The following is a 12,152-nucleotide window of genomic DNA, read 5'->3' on the forward strand; positions in this document are numbered from 1 at the left end:
TCGGAGGTTGGATTCGGCCCCTGATGAAGACCGGGACCCTCAGGACCCAGCCACAGAGCATGGGCAGCTTCTGCTTTTGGCTGAGCCTATATCATCCTAAGGTTCTGAGGACATCGCTTTCTGTAGCAAGCCTGCGGCCCAGAGTGCTGACCACTGTGACTTACGACCCTGAATGCTCACGGCCTCTAAGCCCCGAGTTGAGGTCACACCTCCTTGGCTCCCAGGAAAACTGCATCCCTCTCCTGGGCCCAATACTGCATGACCTTCGAGGGGCTCCTGCCTTGAAGAAAGCTGGTGGGGAAAATGGCCTCAGGGCTGTAGAATGCTGCAGCTCAGGAACTGGTCCAGTGCCCAGCACTCACCAGAGATGCCCCAGCTCAGACTGCCCTGCCCAGCTTCCCCCTAAACAACACGAAGACCCCTGATTCCAGGATAGCATTCCAGTGCAGTGTTTTCAGAATTCCCTCACCAACTTATGAGTACCAAGAGTGAGGATTTCCCAGGGTGCTCAGGAGAAAACGTCCATAGCTATGAAATGGTAGCTGGGAGATCTGTATTCCCCATTTTCACATACACCTGATGCAGGAACAATACCTGCCGAGTTCTGCAGTTTAACAGTCTTTGATCCACACCCCTCAATTCTCCCAGGGCTTCGAGGCTGCCTAGGGAACAGCTTCCATGCCCTTCTGGAGGGCAGGAGCATTTTCAGCAGGAACGCCCACAGCAGCTGTGGACCTGCTCCCCACAGACAGCTGCGAGATGCTGTTCCTCCCTTGTCGCCCCCCTTCCTGGGCCCTGCTAAGCCATTGTGTACACAGTACATATTCCTTCTTTCTTTTTTAAATTACTTGTTACTGATTATGCTATTACAGTTGTCCTGATTTTCCCCTTTTGTTCCCCTCCACTCAGCACCCTATTCCCTCAGGCATTCACCCCACACTGGTTCATGTCCATGGGGCATGTGTGTAAGTTCTCTGGCTACTCCGTTTCCTACACTGTACTTTACACCCCCATGGCTATTCTGCAACTACCTATTTGTACTTCTTAATCCCTCACCTCTCGCCCATTCTCCCACACCCCTCCCATCTCTTTATCTTTAATCTTTGGCATTTTAATTATGATGTGTCTTGGAGTGGGCCTCTTTGCATCCATCTTGTTTGGGACTCTCTGTGCTTCCTGGACTTGCATGTCTATTTCCATCACCAAATTAGGGAAGTTTTCTTTCATTATTTTTTTCAAACAGATTTCCAATTTCTTGCTCTTTCTCTTCTTCTGGCAGCCCTATGAAGAGAATGTTGTATTGCTTAAAGCTGTCCCACAGACTGCTTACACTATCCTCATTTCTTTGGATTCTCTTTTCTCCTTGTTCTGATTGCTTGTTTTTTGCTTCCTTATGTTCAAAATCATTGATTTGATTCTTGGCTTCCCCTTTTCTACTATTGTTTCCCTATAAATTGTTCTTTATTTCAATTACTGTTTCCTTCATTTCTGACTGGATCTTTTTTATGCTGTTCAGGTCCTCCTAATTTCCTTGAGCACCCTTATAACCAGTGTTTGGAAATGCATCTGATAGACTGCTTATCTCAATTTTGTTCAGTTACTTTTCTGGAGTTTTGATCTGTCCTTTCATTTGGGCCATGTTTCCTTGTCTCCTCATATTGGCAGCTTCCCTGTGTTTGTTTCTATGTATTAGGTAGAGCTGCTTTAACTCCATGTCTTGGTAGTGTGGCCTAATGTAGTTGGTGTCCTGTGGGGTTGAGTGGCACAGCTTCCCATCACCGAAGCTGGGTACTCGAGGTGCACCTTTTGTGTGGGCTGAGTACACCCTCCTCTTGTAGTTGAGCCTTGGTTGCTGTTGGCAGACCAATGGGAGGGGTTTACCCGGGCCAGTCAGCTACAAGGACTGGCTGTGATGACTAACCACCCACCTCTGCCCTCTGTGGAGGATCAGCTGTGCAGGGGTAGGGATGTGGTGTTCTGAAGGGTCTGTAGCTGTCCACTGGGTGCACTGGTCCCGGGGTTTCCCAGGTGGTGCAGGGTAAGATCAGCCCCCACTTGTATTTTCCCAGGGCACTCTGCCTGAGCTGTAAAGCAACCTGAGATGGTTGCCACTTGTGCTGGGCTTGGAGATTTCTAGGCAAAGCCAGGCTGTGAATCTAGGCTGCTAGTTCTGGGCCTGAGGATCACTGAGGCCAGCTGTTACTTGTTTGAGAAGATTTAGGAAGTTGTGAAGCATAAGTCCTGACTACCCATTCATATGGAAAAGCAGCTTGGGTGGCGAGGAGTCTCTGGAGATCTCCAAGGTGGGTCAAATAGTATTAGCCAGGTTGATGGAATCTTAGATATGGCACCAGTCTGTAGGCTCTGTGGAGGGAGGGCCCAGAAAAGGGACAATGGCCTCTGCTCACCTTGAGGTCAGACACTTCAACCTCCCCCTGCACACCACTGTTGCCCTTCAAGCTTCCTCCCCAGCACTGAAGCCCAGAAGGAGGGAGTCTGAGTAGATGAGACCGTGTGTAGGTTCTTTAAGAAGAACTGCCCTGGCTGGCATAGCTCAGTGGATTGAGCATGGGCTGCGAACCAAAGCATCGCAGGCTCAATTCCCAGTCAGGGCACATGCCTGGGTTACAGGCCATGGCCCCCAGCAACCGCACACTAATGTTTCTCTCTCTCTCTCCCTCCCTTCCCTCTCTAAAAAAAATAAACAAAATCTTTAAAAAAAAAAAAAAAGAAGAAGAACTGCTTGGAGCTCCAGTACTTTCTCCCACCAACTCAATTCCCACTGGTTTTTGCAGTCAGGTTGTGGGGACTTATCTTCCTGGCACTGGAACCGTGGGCTGGGGACCTGGCATGGGACCAGCCTATTCCACACCTGCACCCTCTCGATGGATGAGGTTTATTTAATTCCAAAGTTGTCAGACCTTCATTCAACTTGATTTTTGTCAGTTCAGAGGAATGGTTATTCTATATTTTAGTTGTAATTTTGTTGCAGTTGTCCAAAGAGGTGAGCCACATCTGCCTACACCGCCATCTTGACCGGGAGTCCCAAAGTGCGCATTTGTTTCACATTTGAAGACTCCAGTACAGGGATGCAACAGCTTTGCCCACGGTGACCCACAGAATAACTGAGGATGCCCACGAGGAAGGATCTGAGTCTAGTTGTTTACAGATATAGCCCCGTAAGGATGCAGGACAAAAAAACCTTTTTTAGCCAACAAGGCCTACATGTGACCTGACTAGAAGCTGTAAGCCTTTGCCTACAGGAACAGAGGGCCACAGCTGGAAATGGGCCAACGGCTGAGCGTAATCTGTGGGGCCTCAGATGCCCACCTAAGTCCATCATCCCACCTGATGGAGACTTATAACATTGGTACCAACCTCCCCCGCCCAGGTCAATAACTCTGGTCTCTCATGGGGCAACTCCCTGAAGCTGGCAACACTCTGGAGATCTTTGACAATCTGCTCCCTTGGGGACTGGTTTTATCTGACCCAGGGGTACAGAAGATGGAGAAGGAGCCTGGCCTCTGCAGGTTTCTCCCCACTCCTCTAATAAACCAGCGCTGAGCTCCTGAGTTCAGACAAGCCAGGGCCTCTCAACCTGCTGGCACCGGCACTGCCCTGCCCTGCAGCAGGAGTGCAGCTCTCGTATTCTGGGGCCACTGAATGAGACTTGCACAACACTGTACCACCCTCCATCTCCATCCTTTGGGCATCTCCTCATGAGGCTGAGACAAGCAGGAAGCAGTACCTTGTTTGACCTTAATGGACATCATGTATATTGGGTGACTCAAATTTTCAATGTCCTGCACGTGTCTGTAAATGTCTTAAAAGCACTGCAAGTGTTGATTCTGAGACTACAAATACATTTTAGTGAGTAGGCAAACTCACAAAAACGGAATCTGCAAGTATTAGGATCGACTGTCCACAATTTCCCCTAGGCATTCGTGACTGCATGCAGGCTGGCAGAGGTCTACCCACGTTCCCTCACCCCTACTCTAGTGCCTGGGAAAATCTCAGCACACATTCTTGGCTTAAGCCATGCACTCCGACCAGACACCCCTCTTCCCAAGTCAGGAGGTTGCAGATCTCTGGACTCCTCTGCCACAAAGCACCACGGGGCTCTGCAGGCTCTGGCCCTGCCTACCTTCGCCCGGGCAGGCTGCTGTCAGTCTGGCTGTTTCCCCCAACTTGCTGCATCTTGGACCTCTCGATGTGCTCCACGTAGGTCTGTATCATCTGTGGAGAAGGACACCTGTGTGTGAGTAATGCCTGCTGACCAAGGCCTGTCTGCAACCTCTCTCTGACTTACAATGTTCTTGACTTGCCATGCTCTGGTGGAAATAATGACGGAGCTCAGCAAAATGGAGCCTGACCAGCGCGAGGCTGACAGCCTACCGGCTTGGCAGTAGAACACCAGGAAAAGAAAGGCCAAGGAGGCAACCCCAGGTCAGCAGCCGCCCCAGTGGCTGCTTTCTCATGGTTCCGCTCTAAGTGAGGCCTGTGTGGGCTGGAGGTCATGGCTGGGCACCTACCTCTGTGTGTCGCTGGTGCAAAGCGTTGTACTCCTTCTTCATCTCTGATTCCCGCTCCTCCAACCGGGAAACTGGAAAACACGACAGCTCTTTGTCAACCACACAACCCAGCTCTCACCATTCCATCCTGCTCTACGTTTACTGGATGGAGGGTGGAGGGTTCCAGGACAAGCCTGGTGCAGTCCACTGCAGCATCTGAAGCTTAGAGTTTGTTGTCAGCAGGAGAGAATGCCCTGGGGGTACTAGAATGCAGGTTCTGACTTGGTCTGGGGTGTGTATCATTTGTGTGCTGCGTTATCTAAAGCTATTCAGTTCAGCTATAAAAAAAGTACAGGACAGGTAAAACACACAAAGCATTACTACCTAAGCCTAAGTTAGCTAGCAGCTTCAGAGATGCAGGCAAAACTCACAGGATGTGTGAAGTGTGGACCAGAGGTGAGCAAGTGGCTGTGGAGAAAGGCAGAATTTGTAAGTGAGTGATCTCTAAGGTATGGTAAAGAGCCAACGCACAGCCACATCTGAGACACGGGACAGACACTTGAGTGTCCCTTACATGGGTGTACCAAGGGCTGAAAGAACCACATCATGATTATACTACCTCTAGGCTGGCAGCTGTGTCACCCCTATACTGGCAGCCCCTGTGACATACAGGATGGTCCCCTCTGGCCTGCATGTGTTCTGCCTCCTGACTGCTCCGAGGGGGAGCTACAGCGACAGTGGGTGACCACACCCCTACACCTCACCAATGGGGCAAGCGTGCCACTGGACTCGAAAACCTTCTGTCTGTGGTCCTTTGTTCAAACTGCAACTCTGTCCTTGTAGTCCCACCAAGAGGAGACAGCTGATATGCAGAGCCAGGGACAGGACACATGACAGTCATGGGCCCAGGACTCATGTGGCAGTCCTCCCAGCACGCGCCCTTGTCCTCGGCATGTGAGCCTCTCCGTCTGCCCCGCTTTCTGGTTACTGCTGTAAACTGATTTAACAGCAACACTCCTCAGCACCTCACTCAGTCCCTATGCTCTCCTGTCCCATGGTTCCTGGTGCAGCTTTCCCAGCAGTGTCCTTGGAGGCTACACTGCCAAGGTCATTCCCTACTGACAGGTAGAGCCTCAGAGCCTGCATTTGTAATACTCCAGGTGATGCGGACACTGCTGGTCAGGGGGCCAAACTTGGAGGAGCAGCAGGTATCTGCACAAAGCAGAGTGACAGCCTGGTCATCCCTGGAAGAGCTCCGAGTGCCTACAGACTCTGGCACGCAACACACATAGAACTGGCTGCCAGAGGAAGACCCCCACCCCCGGCCTCTGCTCCAGCCTTGGGAGGGGCTGGCTGGCTGTGCACAAGTCCCCGGAGAGGACTTCGGGGTCAGAGCCCCACGACCTCTGCTGACCGCTCTGCTGAGGCAGGTGTACAGACCGCTGCCCGGAGGCTCGTCCTCCTCTCCCCTCTGGCTCCACTCCTGGCACTGACCAAGTGATCAACTTCAACCTGTAATTTGATGCTTACGTGTTTTCCTCCTAAGAAGAACTGAAAAGGTTTGTTTCACTATGAAAGGTACTCTAAGCCCTGGCTGGCGTAGCTCAGTGGATTGAGCGCAGGCTGTGATCCAAAGTGTCACAGGTTTGATTCCCAGTCAGGGTACATACCTGGGTTGCAGGCCATGACCCCCAGCAACCGCACATTGATGTTTCTCTCTCTCTCTCTCTCTCCCTCCCTTCCCTCTCTAAAAATAAATAAGTAAATTTTAAAAAATAATAAAAAAATAAAAATAAAAAGGTACTCTAAGCAAAGCGAATGTTAAGGAATCTGTGTGGTTACAGAAAGGGTTTACCTGTGCATGCCTACACTGGGCCTGTCCTTCGCTTCCAGTGGGTAAACGTGAGGGTATTTGTCCATGCATGCAGCCCACGGCCCGCTGGCTGCCCAGAACTCAGCCACCACCCAGTGGGGTACTGGCCTTTGAGTCCTGATTTGGGACAGGGATAGACCCAGCACATCCAACCATTTTTCTTCCCAATTTTATCTGAAGTTTTCAGGGAAATGAAAGCTCCCACCGTCCAAGGGAACTGGGTAAAGCAGCAAACTAGGTCTCCATCATCAAAACCTCTAACTACAGAAAACTGAAATCACACAGATCATTTTAATTTTGACAGCACAATTTCAACAAAGACTTCTGAGAAGAATAGTTCTTATCCCAAGAATAACCAAAAGCCCCTCTCTTCCCCTCTCCTTGCAGAGAAGAGGAAGGAACCTAGGGGGGCCTTAATCAGGGCCTAGGAACTGTCACTCCAGGGGGCTGCATCATCAAGCCCAACTTCCAGGTCATGAAACGGCAATCCTTCCTCAGCGGGGTGCAGACAAAAGCCTCACGGGGCGGGTAGGCAGCTGGGGAGCTGTCCCGAAAGACCACACGAGGGTCACGAATTTGTGATTGGGGGTCAGACTGTAGTATGTGCAAAAGTACCACATCACCAAAGGAGCCTTCAATATTTACTGTATTTCCACAACGAATTGGAGATTTCTAATTACAGAAATATACAGCAGTGTGACGGTTGAAGGAATCACAGTGAAAATAACATCAGGCTATCACTGGGTTTTCTCACTCTGTGTATCACAGGCTCTCAACAGTCTGCCCAGCTGGAGCAGGTCTGAAAACAACAAACAAGGCAGTTTCAGCCCTCAGGCTGGCTACTTACTCTGATCTGCATAGTTTTTGGCTTTCAGTTCCAGCTGGCGGGTCTGAAACTCATAGTGTTCCACCTGGATTTGTAGCTCTTTCTTCTCTTGTTCCAAGGCATCTTCAAACTCAATGAATTTCTGCAAACGGAAGGGAAAGGGCTGGCGTCATGAACGTGGGATGGCCAGACGGCAGTGGTCCCTCTCAGAAGGGCCAGAGGCTTCAAGGACCGAAGCGAAAGACCAGGCTTGGCCAGAATGCAGGGCTCCCAGGCCTAAAACCTGCTTCCCTTTATGTCACATTGCCTGTCACCCTCTTCAGGCAAACCCTGACACAGACCACAGGGGCAAGAGGAGTGACTGGCTCTGTAACCTTGTAACCAGCCATCTGGGAAGACACACGAGGCCCAGAATTTAGAACGCCCCATTCTTGGTTTAATTTTGGAACTCAGTACATTTTTAACAAGACACCCTGCATTTCCATTTTTATACTGGACCCCACAAATTATGTAGCTGGTCCTTGTGCTAAGTTTCTGAGCAAAATTATCAAACCAAGTGAAAAGCTCTTTGAAAAATAAAAGAAGCTCTTGAAAGGTCATAGGAGGAGACCTAGCTCCACATTGAAGCAGCTTCTGAAGCCAGCCTCTGGTGGGGGCAGGGACGGCACTGGCTGCCACACGGACGCCACCAGCTACAACTCCTGTGACAGCCTCAAGGGGGAGCTGTTAACACCTCAATGTTACAGAGCAGGAAAAAGTACTACTATTGAGAAATTTCATTTGTAGTTGAGAACTGGTATCAGCTGGGTTAAGACAAAAAGAGCTTCTCAGAAGATGGCGATAAGAAACATTGCTGATTTCAGGTTTGGGGTATCTAGAAAGGTCGACTGACTTGGGTAGGCCACAGCTGCGTTTCTGTAATACCTGCACCCGCTCCCCCCCTGCCCCCACCCTCGGCCCTAGAGACGATTACTCTGACAGCAGAGGTTCAAAGGTCATTGTGCTAAAACCGCTGCGGGGCAGGGGTGGCCCCTGTCCCGAGGATGACCTACTCTGTGCTGGGGCTGAGGGTGGAAATCCCAGAGGACGGGTGGGCGAGGGAAGACTTGGCTTCAGGAAGAAAGTCTGTGTCAGTGACATCACATGTAATTTAAGCAACGTGAATAAAAAAAATGCCCCTCAGCCAGGAAGAATCAGTGGTTTTGACTGATCGTGGGTGTAACCAACATATGTAAGATGAACAAGTGCTCTTGACTGACTAAGAATATGTTTTAAATTGGGCAATTTTAATTCCTATTACTTAAAAAACTTAAAAGAATGGCATAAACAACATATGCTTTTGTAGAAAAATCATATGAGAATGTGAAGTTAAAAAGGAGAGTATTTTTTGAAAACCATAATTCTACCATCCAACGTCAGTTAAAATTGGGCAAGTCTGCGTGTGTGAGTGAGTGTATGAGTGTGCAGGGCGGACTGCGATCATTTTGCACACAGTGCTTCGTGTCTGATTTATTCGTTCATTTAAGCATCTTCTACATGAAGATGCTTAATGAAGCATTCGTTCACTGGAGCATCTTTCTACATGAAGAAACAGATTCTGCCAATTCCATGTTTAACAGGTGTGTGTTCTACTGCATGTGCACGTGAGGCGCAGTTTACTCATTTGATGGCCTATGCTTCTCTGAAACGTCCGTTACTATCATTCATTCCTACGTGTGTATCTGCCCAGGGACTCCCTACCATCCTCGGCTGTGGCTGAGCATTCCTGATGACTCTTCAAATGGGTCAGTATCCCAACTCCCACGCCCCGCACGGGGGTGGCCCCCTCTCCCAGAGTCTCACCACCTCTCCAGACAGCTTAACAACACTGCTGCCCCTCTGACAGGTGGGAAAATGGCCTAGCACAATTCAGTTCCTTGATTGCTGGTAATATTTAACATTTTTCATAAATTTATTGGTAATATATAGTAATTTCTCACATAATGTCGACTGTGACTTCAAGTGAAGTAACATATAACGAGGGCATTTTACCACAGGCTAACTGATATACACAAGAGTTAAGTCCCTACAGCATTTCATCAATACTGTAACAAAAGGACTTTGAACAAAAAGGTGTTATTTGAGGACCTGATGTATATTACTTCTTTGTGAACAGCTCACATGTCCTTTGAGCCATTTCCCACCAAATGTTCATATTTTTCTTGATGATTTGTAAGAACCTTTATTCTACACCTAATCACAAATTTGTTGGTCTCATGTGCTGCAAGTACCTTCCCCAGGTGCAGTCGGTGTGAGCACATATAGAAGTGTACTTACTTCCGAACTGCTTACTTATTTAATGAGTTATCTTTTCCTCATTGTTTGGAAATGCCACCTTCATCATATGCTAAATTCTAATATATATTTCAATCTATTTTTGAGCCAGCACCAAAGGCTTGTAGTGTTACAACATCTTTTCACAGCTGGTACATATTCACCCTCTTTATGTCTCCTTTTAAACATTCTTTCTTGGTTATCCCCACTGGTTTATCCTCTTGGATGACCCTGAGAATCATCCTCAGTCACATGTTTATTTTTTGAATAAGCCCGTCAGAAAGCACCAGTTCTCTGGTCCTCGAGAAGAGGCCCCTATTTCTGATCACAAATGCGCAAGGCCAGACGTGGGATGAGGTGAAAACCCGTCTCGAGCCAGTGAACAACTCTGTGATGGGGCAGCTGAAGCTGGGAGATGGAAAATTTTTAGAAGTGATCACTGTCCTACCTCAAGAAGGTTTTAATACAAAGAAAAGGGTTCTTTCGCGCTACTGTCATTTCACTAGAAGTTTTTCTCATCTATACTTCATCATATTACCTGTATTTGATATTTGGAAGTCAGCTAAAAAGATTTTCAAACTAAAGACAATGTAAGAAAACCCACCTCCAGTTTCTTAAGGTCAGACAGACTTTTTAAAATATTTTACTTATTTTATATTTAGACAGAGGAGACGGAAGGGAGAAAGAGAGGGAGAGAAGCATCAATGTGTGGTTGCCTCTCGTGCGCCCCCCTACTGGGGACCTGGCCCGCAACCCAGGCATGTGCCCTGACTGGGAATCGAACCGGCAACCCTTTGGTTCACATAGGCTGGCATTCAATCCACTGAGCCACACCAGCCAGGGCCAGACAGACTTTTTTAAATCTATCCAGATAGGTGACCATTAAAATCCAACATAGGTGACAGTGCCAAAAAGTCTTGTCATGCCAAAAAATCCATATGCCTATATATTCCTGATGAAGTTGGCCCCAAAGCAGGTCACATGCAGAAACCCTCTGACTATGGTATTTTAAGGCTTTTCAGCATCAGGAAATACAGGGACATTAACCTAGACAGATAACATCTATGTAAGCTGTGCACATGGACAGCCTCAAGGCCAAAGGCAAAGACACAGCAGAGGCAGGGAGATGGACCCCATGTGGGTGGGTTGACACACAGGATATTTGTGGTTCCCTGGCCACATGGAATCCTGGTGCCAAAGAGATGGTCCCCTGGAGCAGGAAATGCTCAGACCTTAGTAACTGACATCCTTTCCATCCTCTAGGCACTACCAGCTGACAAGGGGCATGAGTGCTCACGGGGAGCAAGCCCCTACATGAACAAAAAGCCCCAAGAAACCCACAGGGGACTACCAGCAGACTCAAGACGACCCTGGCCTTGGCCAGCCTGACCCTCCCTGCCGGGCTCCAGGGGCTCCTGAGCTGGGTGAGGACCACTGCTCTCCAGTGTGAGACCCTCCCGGTCTCAGAGGTCAGCAGCATCTTTCCAGCGCCAATGACGAGGGACCCGTAGAGACTCTGGGTTTAAGAAAATGTTACTGACACAACATGGTGCTCTACAGCTTACAAGAAATCCTCTTCTTTCTTCCCCTCTTGAAAACAATATTTCAATGTCATTAAACTGCAGTTAACAAAAAAAAAAAATGCAAGCTAGCCATTTAACCGTATGGAATATGCGATGCAATCCTCATCAAGTATCATAAGGAATAACTGATGTGAAGGAACAGTGCCTGGCCGAGACCAAACATATACTTAATCCTCGCTTTTTATGAGGCCATGCTCAGCGCTAGACTTGAGATGAGGTAAAAATTATCTCGACAAGTGAAGAGTACTGGATGGGGCTGGAAATAAAGCAGAAGCTTTGCGTTGGTAGTTAAATAAACAGATGAGGGAACGAAGTTGCAAATCAAAGTTCTCTTCCAGCCCCAGGGAGGGGGCTGCGGCAGGTGGGGAGATGTGTCAGCAGGGGAGTTTTAAGCTGGATTAAAGTGAGAAAAATTCAAAAGGTGTTTTCAAAGAAAAACATATTTTTATTTACAGATCACTTACTTTAGATTTAAAAGAATCAAGAACTTTCAGCAGTGGGGGACAGTGTAGGGTAGAAACTGAGTTAAGTCTAGTAAGGAAGTCTTCTGTAAGAAAAGTAAAGAAAAGCAAAAGGAAAAGGTAGAAGCTGACTACAACAAAACATGAGTGGAACTGAGAATAAAAAGGTAACTCCTACTATTCGGGTTGAGCAGGTCTGCAAGGTGCTCACTGGACTGTAAGTATGTCTCGCCCTGACTGGTGTGGCTCAACTGGTTGGGCTTCATCCCCAAAAGCGAAATGTTGTCTGTTCGATTCCTGGTCAGGGCACACGCCTGGGTTGCAGGTTTGGCCCCGGTTAGGGTGCGTGCCAGAAGCAATCCATTGATGTTTCTCTTTCATGGATGTTTCTCTTCCTTTCTCTCTCCCTTCACCTCTCCTTACACATACTATGGATTTGAGTTTATTTGGAATTATCATCTGTCTAACCAAGTCTATTAAAAATGTCATGTAGTGCATGAAAACCCATGGATGTTTAAGGTAACCTTTATGACAAACCTTTAAGTACCCCCAAAAGCAATGACAGCAACCACACAATTGAAAACG

At 48.2% G+C, this 12,152-nt stretch overlaps 1 protein-coding gene across 13 annotated transcripts in view; it reads right to left on the reverse strand.

Annotated features, from left to right (window-relative positions):
• Positions 1-12,152, reverse strand: part of MAPK8IP3 (mitogen-activated protein kinase 8 interacting protein 3) — a 52,620-nt gene that overhangs the window by 30,580 nt on the left and 9,888 nt on the right. For all 13 annotated transcript variants that reach the window (XM_045820593.1, XM_045820587.1, XM_045820585.1 and 10 more), the window contains exons 2-4: positions 7,232-7,352; positions 4,533-4,603; positions 4,145-4,236 (exon numbers count right to left, since the gene is read on the reverse strand). In XM_045820593.1, coding sequence (XP_045676549.1) covers positions 4,145-4,236; positions 4,533-4,603; positions 7,232-7,352 — 284 coding nt within the window. The remainder of the gene's footprint in view (positions 1-4,144; positions 4,237-4,532; positions 4,604-7,231; positions 7,353-12,152) is intronic.

The sequence above is a fragment of the Phyllostomus hastatus genome, unplaced genomic scaffold (genome assembly GCF_019186645.2).
Source record: "Phyllostomus hastatus isolate PE091 unplaced genomic scaffold, TTU_PhHast_1.1 phas_scaffold_442, whole genome shotgun sequence".
Taxonomy (NCBI): domain Eukaryota; kingdom Metazoa; phylum Chordata; class Mammalia; order Chiroptera; family Phyllostomidae; genus Phyllostomus; species Phyllostomus hastatus.